We start from the raw sequence: 18,814 nt of genomic DNA, 5'->3' as shown, positions 1-18,814 counted from the left end.
TTCAACCTTGTATTGTTGTTGTAGAATATTGGTTGAAAAATGACCAAAATTCAATTAACCATTGAAAATCAACGTCAGAACCTGACTTTGAATAAATGTTGTCAAAAAACATCCATCCATCCATTTTCCTACCGCTTCTCCCTTTTGGGGTCGCTGGAGCCAATCTCAGCTGCATTCGGGCGTAAGGCAGGGTACACTCTGGACAAGTCACCACCTCATCGCAGTGTCAAAAACATGTTTTTTCAATGTTGTATTGTTGTTGTAGGATATTGGTTGAAAAATGACCAAAATTCAATGGTCAAATCAACATCACAACCTGAAATTGAATACATGTCAAAAAGAATGTTATTTCAACGTTATATTGTTGTACAATATTGGTTTTAAAGTGACCAAATTTCAATGGTCAAATCAACGTCACAACCCGATATTGAATAAACGTTGTTATAAAGCATGTTGCTTCAACATTGTATTCGTGTTGTGAAATATCGGTTGAAAAATGACCAAAACTCAATGGGAAAATCAAGGTCACAACCTGACATTGAATAAATGTTGTCAAACATGGTATTCCAATTTTGTATTGTTGTTGTAGGATATTGGTTGAAAAATGACCAAAATTCAATGGTCAAATCACAGTCACAACCTGACATTGAATTAATGTTGTCAAAAAGCATGTTATTTCAATGTTGTATTGTTATAGAATATTGGTTGAAAAATGACCAAAATTCAATGGAAAAATGACCAAAATTCAATGGTCAAATCACAGTCACAACCTGACATTGAATTAATGTTGTCAAAAAGCATGTTATTTCAATGTTGTATTGTTGTAGAGTATTGGTTGAAAAATGACCAAAATTCAATGGAAAAATGACCAAAATTCAATGGTCAAATCACAGTCACAACCTGACATTGAATACATGTTGTCAAAAAGCATGTTTCAACAATGTATTGTTGTTGTAGAATATTGGTGGAAAAATGACCAAAATTCGACGCTCAAATCAATGTCACAACCTGACATTGAATAGACGTTAAATATTATGTGGTTTTAATATTGTCTTCATGCTGTAGAATATTGGTTGAAAAATGACCAAAAATCAATAATCAAGTCAACGTCATAACCTGAAAATGAATAAATGTCAAAAAGCATATTGTTTCAACATTGTATTGTGTTGTAGAATATTGGTTGAAAAATGACCAAAATTCAATGATCAAATCAACGTCACAACATGACATTGAATACACATATTTAAAAAGCATGTTATTTCAAAGTTGTATTGTTGCAGAATATTGGTTGAAAAATAACCAAAATTCAATGGAAAAATGACCAATATTCAATGATCAAATCACAGTCACAGCCTGACATTGAATAAATGTTGTCAAAAAGCATGTTGTTTCAACATTGTATTGTTGTTGTAGAATATTGGTGGAAAAATGACCAAAATTCAATGGAAAAATGACCAAAACTCAATGATCAAATCACAGTCACAACCTGACATTGAATAAATGTTGTCAAAAAGCATGTTGTTTCAACATTGTATTGTTGTTGTAGAATATTGGTGGAAAAATTACCAAAATTCAACGCTCAAATCAATGTCACAATCTGACATTGAATAGACGTTAAATAATATGTTGTTTTAATGTTGTCTTCATGCTGTAAAATATTGGTTAAAAAATGACCAAAATTCAATTATCAAATCAACGTCACAACCTGACAATGAATAAATGTTGTCAAAAAGCATATTGTTTCAACATTGTAATGTTGTTGTAGAATATTGGTTGAAAAATGACCAAAACTCAATGATCAAATCACAGTCACAACCTGACATTGAATAAATGTTGTCAAAAAGCATGTTGTTTCAACATTGTATTGTTGTTGTAGAATATTGGTGGAAAAATTACCAAAATTCAACGCTCAAATCAATGTCACAATCTGACATTGAATAGACGTTAAATAATATGTTGTTTTAATGTTGTCTTCATGCTGTAAAATATTGGTTAAAAAATGACCAAAATTCAATAATCAAATCAACGTCACAACCTGACAATGAATAAATGTTGTCAAAAAGCATATTGTTTCAACATTGTAATGTTGTTGTAGAATATTGGTTGAAAATTGACCAAAATTCAATGATCAAATCAACGTCACAACATGACATTGAATAAACATATTTAAAAAGCATGGTATTTCAAAGTTGTATTGTTGTAGAATATTGGTTGAAAAATGACCAAAATTCAATGGTCAAAACAACAGTCACAACCTGTTATTGAATAAATGTTGTCAAAAAGGGTGTTGTTTCAACATTGTGTTGTTGTAAAATATTGGTTGAAAAATGACCAAAATTCAATGGCCAAAACAACGTCACAACCTGACATTGAATACATGTTGTAAAAAAACATGTTATTTCAATGTTGTATTGTTGTTGTAGGATATTGGTGGAAAAATGACCAAAATTCAATGGTCAAAACAACAGTCACAACCTGGAATTGAATAAATGTTGTCAAAAAGCATGTTTTTTCGACGTTGTATTGTTGTAGAATATTGGTTGAAAAATGACCAAAATTCAATGGTCAAATCAACGTCACAACCCGACATTGAATAAAAGTCATTAAAAAGAATGTTGTTTCAAGGTTGTATTTGTGTTGTAGAATATTGGTTGGAAAATAACCAAAATTCAATTGTCAAAACAACAGTCACAACCTGTCATTGAATAAAAGTTGTCAAAAAGCATGTTATAGAATATTGTTGGAACAATTACCAAAATTCAATGGTCAAAACAACAGTCACAACCTTGCATTAAATAAATGTTGTCAAAAAGCATGTTATCTCAATGTTGTATTCTTGTAGAATATTGATTTAAAAAATGACCAAAATTCAATGGTCAAAACAACAGTCACAACCTGCCATTGAATAATTGTTGTCAAAAGGCATGTTATTTCAACATTGTGTTGTTGTTGTAGAATATTGGTTGAAAAATCACCAAAATTCAATGGTCAAATCAACGTCACAACCCGACATTGAATAAAAGTCATTAAAAAGGTTGTATTTGTGTTGTAAAATATTGGTTGGAAAAATAACCAAAGGTTGTATTTGTGTTGTAGAATATTGGTTGGAAAAATAACCAAAATTCTATGGTCAAAGCAACGTCACAACCTCACATTGAGTAAACGTCGTCAAAAAGCATGTTGTTTCAACATTGTACTGTTGTTGTAGAATATCGGTTGAAAAATTACTAAATTTCCATCGTCAAATCAACGCCAGAACCCGACATTGATTAAACATTGTCAAAAAGCATTTTGTTCCGTTGTATTTGTGTTGTGGAATATTAGTTGAAAAATGACCAAAATTTAACGGTCAAATCAATGTCACGACCTGACATTGAATAGACGTTAAAAAAATATGTTACTTTAACATTGTCTTCATGTTGTAGAATATTGGTTGAAAAATGACCAAACTTCAATAGTCAAATCAACGTCAGAACCCGACATTGAATAAAAAAAGTTAAAAGCAACGTTAAGTTTGAGTTGCTCAACGTCAGGTCCTAATCCAACATATTCTCAACGTTGTTTCAATGTCTTGTGCCTGCTGCATCATCTCCTGATACACATAACATCTGTAGATTATGTTGAAAAAGTGACTCTAAATAGGATTGGGACAAAAGTGTCAAACTGTGGTTTGAGTACCAGTAAAGGTACACGGGCTCTATAAGGTGGTACACAGGAAATATGTCATACTAAAATATTAATACAGAATACATGTAGAAAAACAGCATATTTACAATAAAATTCCATGGGGGTAACAACAATGGTCAAAATCAACAACCCCTTTTTTGAACTGGATTGTATTAATCTCGCTCTTTTATTTACACACTGTAGCGGCACGCGGGCTCCGTCTAGTGCGGGGGTCGGCGACCCGCGGCTCTGGAGCTGCATGCGACTTTTTAGCGCCACCCAAGTGGCTCTCTGGAGTTTTTTCAAAAACATATGAAAAATGGAAAAAGATGAGGGGAACATTTTTTGTTTTGTTTTAATATGGTTTCTGCGGGAGGACAAAGATGACAAAAAACCTCCCTAATTGTTATATAGCACACTGTTTATATTAAACATGCTTCATTGATTCGAGTGTTTTCTGAGCGCCGTTTTGTCCTACTAAATTTGGCGGTCCTTGAACTCATCGTAGTTTGTTTACATGTATAACTTTCTCCGACTTTCTAAGACGTGCTTTATGCCACTTCTTTTTCTGTCTCATTTTGTCCACCAAACTTTTAACGTTGTGCATCAATGCACAAATGTGAGTTTTGTTGATGTTATTGACTTATGTGGAGTGCTAATCAGACATATTTGGTCACTGCATGACTGCAAGCTAATCAATGCTAACATGCTATTTAGGCTAGCTGTATGTACATATTGCATCATTATGCCTCAATTGTAGCTATATTAAAGCTCATTTAGTTTTCTTTAAGTCCTCATAATTCAATTATATCTTATGACACACTATAATTAATCACAGCTATTACTCGCTTGCATAATTTAAATTAACGTCAGAAAACAGTCCGATATTTAGACAAAAATGCATTTTAATGGTCAGAATGAGGATTTTGTTTAAAGTGGGTTACTTGAATGCATTACATTTATTTGCTCAAAACAGTTTTATCTAAAATCTGGTCTGTTTTTTAATGTGAAATCAATTTCATGGGAAATTTGCCAGCGAGAAAAGAGTGTGAATTTCCTGACTCGGACTCGCCTTTGCACTGGTGTATGTATTGACCTGATCACGGACCGTAAAACAACCCTACTGTTCAAAAGTGTGCTATGGAACCCCTTAAGGGACAAATCAGTTTGGATTGACAGCAATGTGTTGTGGTATCACACAGGACTACGATTACAGTGTGTCACTGTGACGTGACATTAAATTGTGATTCGGATACTATAAATTAAAATTTAATTAATGTTTTTTTTTTTAAAGCTGTTTTAATTATTCGTATTTGTTATTGAATGAGTGAAATACAAATAAACATGGAAATTTCACATAGTTTGCTGAAAGTGTCATGTTTTACTTAACAATTTACCAGGGTGCATTGGACATTTTCTGTGTTCCACTATGACAACTTACCAATTTCTGGGGGTTAAGTGTCCTCTGCAGGGGACATTTGTTGTTGGTTTATTATTTTTGCAAGTTATGAATTTCAGGGCTAAAGCAATGGTGGTTTGGTGTTCTCTCTAGTGGAAATTTTTGTTTGGTCTATCATTTTTTTCTAAGTTACACATTTTTAGATGGGGGAAATTGTGGTAAAGTGTCCCCTGGAGTGGACATTTTTTGTTGGCCTATTTTGTACTGTAAATTACACATTTCAGGGTTAAAGAAATGGTGGGTTAGTGTCCTTTGCAATAAACATTTGTTGTTAGTCTATTACTTTATTGCGTTACAAATTTCAGGGGGCTAGGGTGATTCAGATTTAGTGTCCTTTACGGTGGACATTTTGGTTTGGTCTATTATTTTTGTAAGTTACACATTTTAGGGGGTTTGGGGATTGTGGTTTAGTGTCCTTTGCAGTGGACATTTTTGGTTGGTCTATTTTTTAATTCACAGATATTTTACATTGGGGGATTGTGGTTTAGTGTCCTCTGCAATGGACATTTTTGTTTGGTCTATTATTTTGTAAATTACAAATTTTAGAGGTGTGGGGGGATTGTTGTTTAGTGTCCTTTGCAGTGGACGTTTTTGTTTGGTCTATTATAGTGTAATTTACAGATTTTTTAGATTGGGGGATTGTGGTTTAATGTCCTTTGCAGTGGACATTTTTGTTTGGTCTATTATATTGTAATTTACAGGTTTTGTTAGATTGTGGGATTGTGGTTTGATGTCCTCTGCAGTGGACATTTTTTGTTTGGTCTATTTTGTACTTTACCATTTTTTTTAGATTGAAGGATTGTGGTTTAGTGTCCTATGTAGTGGACATTTTGGTTTGGTCTATTATTTTGTAAATTACAGATTTTTTAGATTGGGAGACTGTGGTTTATTGTCCTCTGCAGTTGACATTTTTGTTTGGTCTATTTTTTTTTTTTTTAATTACAAATGTTAGGGATGGGGGGGGATTGTGATTCATTATCCTTTGCAGTGGACATTTTTGTTTGGTCTATTGTTTTTTAAATTATAGATTATTTTTAGATTAGGGGATTGTGGTTTAATGTCCTCTGCAGTGGACATTTTTTTCTGGTCCATTATTTTGTAAATTATGGATTTTTTTTTAGATTGGGGGATTCTGGTTTAATGTCCTCTGCAGTGGACATTTTTTGTTTGGTCTATTTTGTAATTTAAATTTTTATAGATTGAGGGGTTGTGGTTTATTGTCTTCTGCAGTGGACATTTTTGTTTGGTCAATTATTTTGTAAATTATAGATTTTTTGGATTGGGAGATTGTGTTTTAATGTCCTCTACAATAGACATTTTTTGTTTGATTTATTTTGTAATTTACAATTTTCTTTTAGATTGAGGGATTGTGGTTTATTGTCCTCTGCAGTGGACGTTTTCTTTTGGTCTATTATTTTGTAAATTATAGATTTTTTTAGATTGGGGGATTGTGATTTGATGTCCTCTGCAGTGGACATTTTTTGTTTGGTCTATTTTGTAATTAAATTTTTTTTCTTTGGATTGAGGGATTGTGGTTTATTGTCCTCTGCCGTGGACATTTTTGTTTGGTCTATTATTTTTGTAAATTACAAATGTTAGGGGTGTGGGGGGATTGTGGTTTATTCTCCTTTGCAGTGGACATTTTCGTTTGGTCTATTATTTTGTAAATTATATAATTTTTTTTAGATTGGGGGGTTGTAGTTTATTGTCCTCTGCAGTTGACTTTTTTGTTTGGTCTATTTGTGTAAATTACAAATTTTAGGGGGGGGGGGGGGGGTATTGTGGTTTAGTGTCCTCTGCAGTGGACATTTTCGTTTGGTCTATTATTTTGTGAATGATAGATTTTTTTAGATTGGGGCATTGTGGTTTAATGTCCTCTGCAGTGGACATTTTTTGTTTGGTCTATTTTGTAAGTTATATATATTTTTTTAGATTTCGGGATCTTGGTTTATTGTCCTTTGCCTCAGACATTTTTGTTTGGTCTATTATTTTGTAATTTACAGATTTTTTTTTTTTAGATGGGAGGGGTGTGTTTGTGTCCTCTGCAGTGGACATTTTTTGTTTGGTATATTTTGTAATTTACATTTTTTTTATTAGATCGAGGGATTGTGGTTTATTGTCTTCTCCAGTGGACATTTTTATTTTGTCAATAATTTTGTAAATTATAGATTTTTTTAGATTGGGGGATTGTGGTTTATTGTCCTTTGCAGTGGACATTTTTGTTTGGTCTATTATTTTTTAATTTACAGAATTTTTTTTAGATGGGGGGAGGGGTGTTAGTGACATTTTTGGTCGGTCTATTTATGTTGTAGTGAGCACATTTCAGCTGGAAAAGTGTGGTTGACGTTGGTGCAGCTCATTCATGCTCAACAATTACACGGTGACGTGAAGGCGGACACATGCGCACGGTAGAGCGAGAGTGGGTAGAGAGAGAGAGAAGGGGAGAGATAGAGAGAGAGAGAGAGAGAGAGAGAGAGAGAGAGAGAGAGAGAGAGAGAGAGGGAGAGAGAAAGAGTAGACATCCCCTGGAGGTGTTTGGAGCGGCACAGCCTGAGCTCCCCTGGACTAAAAAGTTGACGGTTGGGCGGGTTGTGTTGTTTTAGCGAGGCCGGCGGCAGCGGTGTTCCAGATGTTAGTTCACTCTTACTGCACGGCGGTGAGTTCTGAAGCTGCTGATTTGGTTGATTCCGACTGTTTCAATGTGTTTGTGACTGTGCGTGCTCCTTCAAGGACCGCCATGACGGCGTCTCCAGCCACAGCTCCCGCCTGTCCCAGCTGGGCTCCGTCTCCCACGGCGGGCATTACTCCAGCGCGCCGCCCCTCTCCCACGCACCCTCGTCCGACTTCCAGCCGCCCTACTTCCCGCCGCCCTACCAGCCGCTGGCCCACTACCAGAGCCAGGACCCCTACTCTCACGTCGGCGACCCTTACTCGCTCAACTCGCTCCACCAGAGCCAGCAGGGTGCGTGGGGGGCGAGGCAGCGGCAGGACGCGGCCGGGGAGCGCATGGACGGCTCGTCTTTGCTGGCGCAGCCCCGGGCTTCTCTGCCGCAGCTGCCCGGGCTGGACCCCAGGCGGGATTACGGTGGCGTGCGGAGGCCGGACGTGCTGCTGCACGCCACTCACCCGGGACTGGAGCCCGGGATGGGAGACGGACTGCTGCACGGGCTGCACGGCATGGAGGATGTTCAGGTGAGAATGGACGTTTTTGGAGGCATGCGGGTCAGTAAATGTCGTCCCGACCCCATCCATTTAAAACTGGATATTATTGCAAAAATCTAAGGATGCGAGTTAAAAAGTGTTCTTTTCAGTCATTTTACAAATAATGTTGGTCAATTTTATTTTTCATCCATTTTTATTTAAATATAAATATTTTAATACAAAGATTCTAAATTATAAAATGTTTTTTTTTAGTTATTTTATGAAAAAAATATTTTCAAACAAAGAATGTTGGTCATGATTTAGTTTTTCAAACATTTTGAATTAAGTATAAATATTTTAATACAAAAGAATGTGAATTATAAAATGTGTTTTTTATTCATTTTATAAAATAATATTTTCAAACAAAGAATGTTGTTCATAATTGTATTTTTCAAAGGGAAGAAGCGGTAGAAAATGGATGGATGGATGGAACCTATTTTATCCAAATATAAAAATTTTAATACAAAGGATGTGAGTCACAAAGTGTTTTGTAATTCGTTTTTCTAAAAAAATATTTTTAAAGAAAGAATGTTGGTCAATTTTATTTTTCACCCATTTTTATTTAAATATTATTTTAATATAAAGGATGTGAGTCATAAAATGTTCTTTTAATTCATTTTATAAAATAATATTTTCAAACAAAGAAGGTTGGTCTATTTTATTATTCACCCATTTTGATTTAGATATAAATATTTTAATACAAATATTCTAAATTATAAAATATTTTTTTTAATTCATTTTATGAAATAATATTTTCAAACAAAGAATGTTGGTCATGATTTTATTTCTCAACCATTTTTAATCAAGTATATTATTTTAATGCAAAATAATGTGAGTTATAAAATTGTTTTTTTTATTTATTTTATAAAATTATATTTTCAAACAAAGAATGTTGTTCATAATTTTATTTTAAACCCTTTTTTATTTAAATATTCATATTTTAATACAAAGGATGTGAGGCACAAAATGTTTTTTAATTCGTTTTTATAAAACAATATTTTCAAAGAAAGAACGTTGGTCAATTTGATTTTTCACCCATATTAATATTTTAATACAAAGGATGTGAGTCATAAAACGTTGTTTTAATTCATTTTATAACATGAAATGTCATTTTTCCCCATCCATTTTTATTTAAATATTAATATTTTAAAACAAAGGATGTAAGTCCTAACATTTTCTGTTTTTTCCATCTAATTTTTGAAAACATATTTTAAAACAAATGTGGGTCATTTTAATGTATTTGGTTTTCATTCGAGTTTTAGAAAATCATATGATAAAACAAAAACAATATTTTTTCATACAAATGAAAAAAAGATTTAATTGTATTTGTTCCATCCTTTTTTTCTTTAAAAAAAACTATATTAAAAAACAAATTATGTGCGTGATACGTATTTTTTATCATCTAATTTAAACATAATATTGTAATACAAATGAGGTGAGTCATAAAATGTTATTTTTTTTAATTTCCATTTCTTCATATATATTTGTTTTAATTTAAATATATTATAGCCAACTTTTGGAAAATGGGGACATACAAATTGGTTGAATGGCCTACATATTTTCTGGAAATTAGCAAGAAATAATCAGGGTGCATTAATGAATATGTGCATTAAATTATGGTACAATAAGAATGTAATAGTGTTGTATTTTAGGAGACGATTGAGATCAGGTCAGTGAACTCCCAGTCACCTCACAAATACTAAAAAAAAAAAAAAAAAAAAAAAAAAAAAAAGGGCCCAAGGCCAAAAAGCCTGCTTTAAATAAAATACATGAGCTAAATAGATCAAATAAATCAAATGCTTTTAAAGAAATGTACACAAAGTATACCATATAAATGAAGATAGTAAAAATTTTGAATTATATGGACATTTTTATTTTGATTAGCTTTAATTTGCATATTTTTGTTTTGCATTTTTTTGCAGGATTGTTTTTAAGTGACTTTTATTGCTGTGTGTGCGTGTGTGTGTTTGTGTGTGTGTTTCATCGGTAAAAAACATGAGCTTATAATGGTTTTATCTTGGTGCTAACAGACTATTGACGACACCAACGGAACCAACATCCTGGATCAATCTGTAATTAAGAAAGGTAAACACTAATTATTCATAACATGTGTGATATGGATATTTGATGCAGATGTGTGTCAAACTAAACATATTAATGAGTGCAGAGTTAATGTCTGTATATTGCTAAAATTATTTTATCGAGCATATATATATTATACTTGACAAATGTCAATCAAAGCATGAGCACTATTTGGCTATTTGTGTTAAGGCACCATTTATTAAATGGGTACCTAATGAAGTGGCCGGTGAGGGTTTTAGGTATTGTGGGCATGCGTGCTGGAGTATTACTGGAAAGCATGACAATATAAGTTGGTAAACGGTTAGTGAGTAGCTCCATGCAGGTTGGAGGGCTAACGACCCCCAGGCGCCCCCGCCCCTATGGCCGCCACGCACGCACGCACGCACGATGCTGCGCAATGATTCAGTTGCGGGGTGTTGAGTGACTGAGCTCCCCGCGGGGCATTTAAGCCGCTGATGTAATAAATGGCAGCGCTCACGGAGATCTTGTGAGCTCGTTTAGAGCTAATCTGCTGTATTATCCCCCGTGGAGCTATCAAAAAAAAAAAAAAAATGGCAATGGCCCTTGTGCGTAAATGCATGCATGCATGCTGCGCCAAATGGACATTCATGTTGTGAGGGAGCATCCATAGCGAGGGTTGGTCTCGCGTAGAGGGAGGAGAGGCTGGTGGGTGTTAAACACGAGCCAATCAGCTGCGAGGACAAATGAGATAAGAGCAAATGACCTGCGCACGCACGTCACCGCCTCATTAACAGGCACGTGCATGCTACTAAAATGAACAAAAAATCAATTAGCCACAGCACAGTATTCAAATTATGTTGCTTCAACTATATCTAGAGATTAAATCGTGCAGCTGTACACATTTTTTTTTTTTTACCATAAACAACAATAACGGACTTGACCACACTTTGAGCGCATGCGCAGACTTCATCGTTGCAAGCTCTTCCAAGCATAGACATTGTTTTGCTATTTTCCACCCAGAAATAAAATATATATATACACCGTAATTCCTTGAATTGCCGCAGGGCATATAGTATGCGCCTGCCTTGAATTACTGCCGGGTCAAACTCGCTTTGCAAAATAATTAGCGCATGCTTAGTATTACCACCCGGTCAAACTCCTGACGTCACGAGTGACACTTCCCCTGTCATCATTTTCAAAATGGAGGAGGCTGATTTCAATACCTGTAATTTGAAATCGCATAAAGCGAAGAAGGTTAAAGGCCTACTGAAACCCACTACTACCGACCACGCAGTCTGATAGTTTATATATCAATGATGAAATATTAACATTGCAACACATGCCAATACGGCCTTTTTAATTTACTAAATTACAATTTTAAATTTCCCGGGAGTTTTGTCTTGGAAACGTCGTGTAATGATGACGTGTACGCAAGACGTCACAGGGTTTTAAGGAAATATGAGCGCTGCGCACACACACAGCTAAAAGTCGTCTGTTTTAACGGCATAATTACACAGTATTTTGGACATCTGTGTTGCTGAATCTTTTGCAATTTGTTCAATTAATGTTGGAGAAGTCAAAGTAGAACAACGGAGTTGGAAAGCTTTAGCCTTTAGCCACACAAACACACGGTGATTCCTTGTTTAAAATTCCTGGAGGTGAAACTTAACTATGGATCATAGCGGTCAAGAGATCATGGATCCCTACCAAATGTCAACCAGCAGGTTTCGGTGAGAAAATTGTGGTTAAAAAGTCAGTTCTTACCGGAGAAATGCTGAGCTTGTGCCGTCCATAGCTGCCGTCGACTCCCCTGAGACAATGCGCGTCAAGACACCTGTGGACACACACCTCCGAATATCAGGTACTATTTAACTCACTAAAACACTAGCAACACAATAGAAAGATAAGGGATTTCCCAGAATTATCCTAGTAAATGTGTCTAAAAACATCCGAATCCGTCCCAATGCAAACGCATTTTTTTTTTAATATTTTTTTTTTTTTGTAGTCCGTCACTATCAATATCCTCAAACACGAATCTTTCATCCTCGCTCTAATTAATGGGGAAATTGTCGTTTTCTCGGTCCAAATAGCACTTTTTGTTGGAGGCTCCCAATAAAAACAATGTGAATATGTGAGGAGCCCCCACACGTGTGACGTCATCGTCTGCGACTTCCGGTAGAAGCAGGGCTTTTCACTTAACACCGAACGTTGCAAACTTTATCGTGGATGTTCTCTACTAAATCCTTGCAGCAAAAACATGGCAATATCGCGAAATGATCAAGTATGACACATAGAATGCACCTTTAAGAGCTATTCAGTAGGATTTAAGCTCCAAGCTTACATCACACTCAAATTTTTACTGCATGCCATCGGTAAGTGCCGGAGTGAGAAGAGGTTTTGAAATAATTAGCGCATGCTTACTTTTACCCCATGCCTTTGGTAAGCGCAGGAGTGAGAAGAGGTTTTAAATATAATTTAATGTCAAATTGCATTTTTGTATTTGATAATTTTTGTGTTATTATTATTCATTTTTATTTAGTGCCCATGCCACCCAAGAACATTGGGTCGTTGATGCTGGGCAAGGACGGCCTGATCGGTGGCATCACCGTCAACATAAACGAACTGTTCTGCTCGGTACCGGGCCGCTTGTCCCTGCTCAGCTCCACCTCCAAGTACAAGGTGACAGTCGGGGAGGTGCAGAGGAGACTCTCCCCACCCGAGTGCCTCAACGCATCACTCCTGGGGGGCGTGTTGAGAAGGTACACACTCATGCACTTTAATAAGCATATGGTTAAATATATTCATATGTGAATACGTTTGCTTTTATTTTGACAGAGCAAAGTCCAAAAACGGTGGGAAATGCCTGCGGGAAAAACTGGAGAAGATCGGCTTGAATTTACCAGCTGGGAGACGTAAAGCTGCGAATGTGACGTTACTAACGTCACTAGTAGAAGGTGATTATCATTGCTGTCATTAATTGTTTTCCTCCCCATTACCGTAATGTTTGTCATGCAGGCCTCATCATGCATTGATAATAAATAGGTGGAACATAGCTGAATGCAAATATAAAAGCATATACTTAGAGACTATAAAAATAAATATACACATTTTAAATAATAGTAAACAAGTAGCAACACATTCTGGGGCCCCAAGTTACCATAAACACACACTTGGTATTACATGCACCAAACACAATATATTGCATGCAGCCTTTAAAGCAAGTAAAAACCTTAGTAAGGTTTTTGACTTTTTAAAAATGGGATTAACATATAACCCAGAAATTGGTGGTTCTCAAATGGTGGTACGCATACCCCTGGGGCTACTTGAGGGTATGCCAAGGGGTACGTGAGTTTAAATATATATATATATATATATATATATATATATATATATATATATATATATATATATATATATATATATTCTAAAAATAGCAACAATTCAAACATCCTTTATAAATATATTTATTGAATAATACTTCAACAAAATATGGATATAAATTCATAAACTGTGAAAAGAAATGCAACAATGCAATATTCAGTGTTGACAGCAACATTTTTTGTGGACATGTTCCATAAATATTAAAGATTTCTTTTTTTGTGAAGAAATGTTTAGAATTAAGTTCATAAATCCAGATGGATCTCTATTACAATCCCCAAAGAGGGAACTATAAATTGATGATTATTTCTGTGTGTAGAAATCTTTATTTATAATTGAATCACTTATGTATTTTTCAACAACTTTTTAGTTATTTTTATATATTTTTTTCCAAATAGTTCAAGAAAGACCACTACAAATGAGCAATATTTTGCACTGTTGTACAATTTAATAAATCAGAAACTTATGACATAGTGCTGTATTTTACTTTTTTATCTGTTTTTGTCAACCAAAAATGCTTTGCTCTGATTAGGGGGTACTTGAATTAAAAAAAAAATCACAGGGGGTACATCACTGAAAAAAGGTTGAGAACCACTGCCCTAAATAATATGTGGGTGGCTAAAAAAAACAACAATTTAAAAAATTTTTTTTTACAAAAATATAAATTGGCCTGACTATAATTTTAAATAACCTGTCATTATTCACTTTAATATGATGATACATGTGTGTAAGTAAAACATGTCAGATTCATGCTGCGGCTAATATGAATCAAACAAATCAATTATTACCATTTTTTTATTAAAACTAATGCATGTCCTGTGGGTTAAGTCTCCCCCTGTTATTTACAACCGAGTAACTTCTCTGTTTCTAACTTTAATTGAGGGTCTTTGAACACACTCCAGTTATATGCAATGAGATGCAAAAGTAAAATTTAAAAATAACTTGACGAAAAAAACGGACTTTTTGAAGATGGGATGCACATACCTGCATAAACCTCCCTAAAAATAGGTTGTCCTAAAAAAACGAAAATCTTTTTTTTTTTTTTTTACAAAAAAAGTTCCAACAAATTCAGTAAAGTGGCTAACATTTCAAACAGAACCTGTCAAATATTCCCTTAAATATGATTACATATACTTCAGCACATGCAGATTCAAGGTGACTTTATTTATTATCTAATTTCCGTATAACATCATCAGTAAATAATACGAATCATAATAAATTATTATTATTATTTTATTAATAGTGCATTTCGTAGGGCGTCTTTAAAACCTAGAGATGCCTCTGTTACTAATGTTAATAGGGGGTCTTTGAACGCACCACAGTTTTGTGCAATGAGATGCAAACATGAAACTTAAAAATAACTTTCTCAAATAGATTTATTACATTTTTACCTTCTATCACGTCATCCTTGTTCCAGAATGTTGGTGCTATGTGTGTGCACGCTTAAAGGCAAGCTTTGATGACGTCACGACGTCTGTGTTGAGTGAAGTGGGAATGCCACTTTGCATTTTAGATAGTGGGGTGTAGATCAGGGTTTCTTAACCTTTTTGAGGGCGAAAGTTTTCCACTATACAGGGGCCTGGGACCTACTGAAATATTAACATTGAATTTGTAATCTTACTTTTGATTTTAATTGTATTCAATAGTTATATCTAACCTACCGTATTTCCTTGAATTGCCGCAGGGCATATATAGTATGCGCCTGCCTTGAATTACTGCCGGGTCAAACTCGCTTCCCAAAATAATTAGTGCATGCTTAGTATTACCGCCTAGTCACTCTCGTGACGTCAAGAGTGACACTTCCCCTGTCATCATTTTCAAAATGGAGGAGGCTGATTTCAATACCGGTAATTTGAAATCGCACAAAGGGAAGAAGATTAAGAGCTATTCAGTAGGATTTAAGGTCCAAGCTTACATCCCCCTCAAATTTTTACTGCATACCTTTGGTAAGTGCCGGAGTGAGAATAGGTTTTAAATTAATTAGCGCATGCTTACTTTTACCGCGTGCCTTTGGTAAGCGCAGGAGTGAGAAGAGGTTTTAAATTATTTAGCGCCCCGGTGGCAATTCAAGGAAATACGGTAATTACAGTTTGACAGGATAAATTTGGTCAAATAATATGAAACCATTTGTTAATTGCAAAGATTGCTATCAGGCTGATTAAAAAATTAAATAAAGTATATATATATATATATATATATATATATATATATATATATATATATATATATATATATATATATATATATAATATGTACCGCAATTGAAGGGGATCAAAAACCGATGAAAAATACATTTAATAAAGTAAATAATTTATAACTAAATTAATAATAAAAAATATATATATTTGTTTCTTAACTAACCTGCCAATTAATTAAATTGCAAAGGAAAATGCAGCGTCACCACTTTAGTCATAATTTTTGCGCTTATGACACGTTTTAGATTTTAGCTTCAGACTTCTTCTGTTTGATATTGTCTTTACCGCCACAAGTGGCGGAAGAGTGTATTACAAGTGAGACAGATATTTAGGGGGTGCAATGGTTAAGAAACAAAGGTGTAGGTCAGTGGTTCTCAACCTTTTTTCAGTGATGTACCCCTTGTGAACATTTCTTTAATTCAAGTACCCCCAATCAGAGCAAAACATTTTTGGTGGAAAATAAGAGATAAAGAAGTAAAATAAAGCACTATGTCATCAGTTTCTGATTTATTAAATTGTATAACAGTGCAAAATATTGCTCATTTGTAGTGGTCTTTCTTGAACTATTTGGAAAAAAAGATGTAAAAGTAACTAAAAACATGTTGAAAAATAAACAAGTGATTCAATTATAAAAATATTTCTACACATAGAAGTAATCATCAACTTAAAGTGCCCTCTTTGGGGATTGTAATAGAGATCCATCTGGATTCATGAAGTTAATTCTAAACATTTCTTCACAAAAAAGAAATCTTTAACATCAATATTTATGGAACATGTCCACAAAAAATCTAGCTGTCAACACTGAATATTGCATTGTTGCATTTCTTTTCACAGTTTATGAACTTATATTCATATTTTGTTGAAGTATTATTCAATAAATATATTTATGAAAGATTTTTGAATTGTTGCTATTTCAAGACTATTTTTTAAAAATCTCACATACCCCTTGGCATACCTTCAAGTACCCCCAGGGGTACGCGTACCCCCATTTGAGAACCCCTTATTTAGGGGGTGCAATGGTCAAGAAACAAAGGTGTAGGTAATAGTAAACATTTGTGGTTTGATTCCAGCAACCTTAGTATTGGAATTTCACAAACATATTAATTATGATGTCCTTCTTTTATCTAAATGCCAGAACAAAATGTTTTAAATTTGACAAAAGCGCTTCTTGGTCCTCCAAATGGATAATACATTAAAACAGTACAATTCTAACGTAGGCTTTCAGTTTTTCTAAAATGCATGTCATAATATTTGCTACTGTGTATAATATATGCACTAACCCCAAATTTGTCGCATTGTGCAGGTGAGGCCGTGCACCTTGCGAGGGACTTCGGCTACATCTGCGAGACAGAGTTCCCCACCAAGGCCGTGAGCGAGTACCTCAACCGGCAGCACACGGACCCCAACGAGCTGCACACGCGGAAAAACATGCTGCTGGCCACCAAGTGAGTTGGACGCACACTTTGCTTCTAGAACGACATCATCACATCAACGCACACAAATACTTTCCCCACTTTAGCACACGCAGCCTGAGAAACACAGATTCATGCCGGTGACATAACTATGGGGTGAAAAATAGGCCATCCATCTCCTCCAAATGGGAGCATTTCTGCTGAAAGGAATTAGTGAGAAATTAAATCCTGCCTTCATTTTCCACGGCCCTCTGTTGCCCCCCCCCCCCCCCCCCCACCCCCTTAAAAGATGGCCTGAGGGGTGCAAACCCTGCTGTCTTATACACGCCAGGTCCATTCTGCCATATAATGACATTTTGGATATGGGATTTTATTCATATGGGTTTAACCCGGTATTGAATATGTTTTGAGAGAAAAAAAAAAAGATTCAAAGCGAGGCCATATAAAAGAAATAGCTGTAATATTAAGGCGTTTAATTCCTGGGAAATGTCAGCGCATGATTAGCGTTGTCTGCACATTTTGAAGGCTTAATTTACAAGGAACCCCGTTTTGATGGGGATCACTTTTATGAGGCCCGCAGAGCTCGCTGACATTTGGAGATACAAGCTCGGAGGTTGTTAATGTATGTTTGACCCTTGCTTCTTGTCTTAGATCTCCATGTAAAGTTCTTTATATTACTCCGCTTTATGACCGTTTGACAGTGGAGGATCCTTGTGTCTTTCAGTAACTGGAGGGGCTGGTGAAAAAAAACATAAACAAAAAAAAAAACGTGCCAAGGAGGAGTTGTATTTATTGTGCTTTGCTAAATCGCCAAGCACGGAGAATCCCCAGGAATTGGTAAAAAAAAATCCAAAAAATCTGTCGATCGGTCAGCCATCGATCAGTATCGGCCGATTTTCGTGAAAAGTATGGAATTGCCGATTATCGCATTTTATTGCTGATCCCTTCCTTTTTAGACCCCGGGCTGACGAGCAGCTATGTAGGCTTCCATCCATCCATTTTCTACCGCTTGTGGCTTTCAGTTTTTCATAACATTTGCTATTGTATATATTATATACACAGTGTGGAGCCGCTCCTCTATGCCAATAACTATCACCTCCATCACAGCCAGGGTCACATTAACCTTAGTGGGGGCCTCAGGGCTGAGGGGTTTTTGCCCCCCCCCCCTCCCCCAAACTCACCCCCCACCCCCCCTTGAACCTAAACACCAGTAACACCCCCCCCCCCCCCCCCCCGTCCTGAAAACACAGTTTAAAAAAAAAAAGACTTTTAATCATCCATCCATTCATTTTCTACCGCTTATTCAACTACAATCGGGCAGAAGGCGGGGCTCACTCTGGACAAGTCGCCACCTCATCGCAGAGCCAACACAGATAGACAGACAACATTCACACTCACATTCACACACTAGGGCCAATTTAGTGTTACCAATCAACTTTTCCCCAGGTGCATGTCTTCCA

The 18,814-nt window shown here is 35.5% G+C and overlaps 1 protein-coding gene across 1 annotated transcript in view; it reads left to right on the top strand.

The window, feature by feature from the left end:
• LOC133542167 (transcription factor AP-2-beta-like) overlaps window positions 1-18,814 on the top strand; it is a 50,084-nt gene that overhangs the window by 1,654 nt on the left and 29,616 nt on the right. Inside the window, exons 2-6 of the mRNA XM_061886046.1 lie at window positions 7,856-8,317; window positions 10,357-10,411; window positions 12,909-13,128; window positions 13,205-13,323; window positions 17,246-17,387. Coding sequence (XP_061742030.1) covers window positions 7,856-8,317; window positions 10,357-10,411; window positions 12,909-13,128; window positions 13,205-13,323; window positions 17,246-17,387 — 998 coding nt within the window. The remainder of the gene's footprint in view (window positions 1-7,855; window positions 8,318-10,356; window positions 10,412-12,908; window positions 13,129-13,204; window positions 13,324-17,245; window positions 17,388-18,814) is intronic.

Source organism: Nerophis ophidion, linkage group LG24, assembly GCF_033978795.1.
Source record: "Nerophis ophidion isolate RoL-2023_Sa linkage group LG24, RoL_Noph_v1.0, whole genome shotgun sequence".
Classification (NCBI taxonomy): Eukaryota; Metazoa; Chordata; class Actinopteri; order Syngnathiformes; family Syngnathidae; genus Nerophis; species Nerophis ophidion.
Note: the sequence above shows the minus strand (reverse complement) of the source record. Positions and strands in the feature narration are given on the sequence as shown.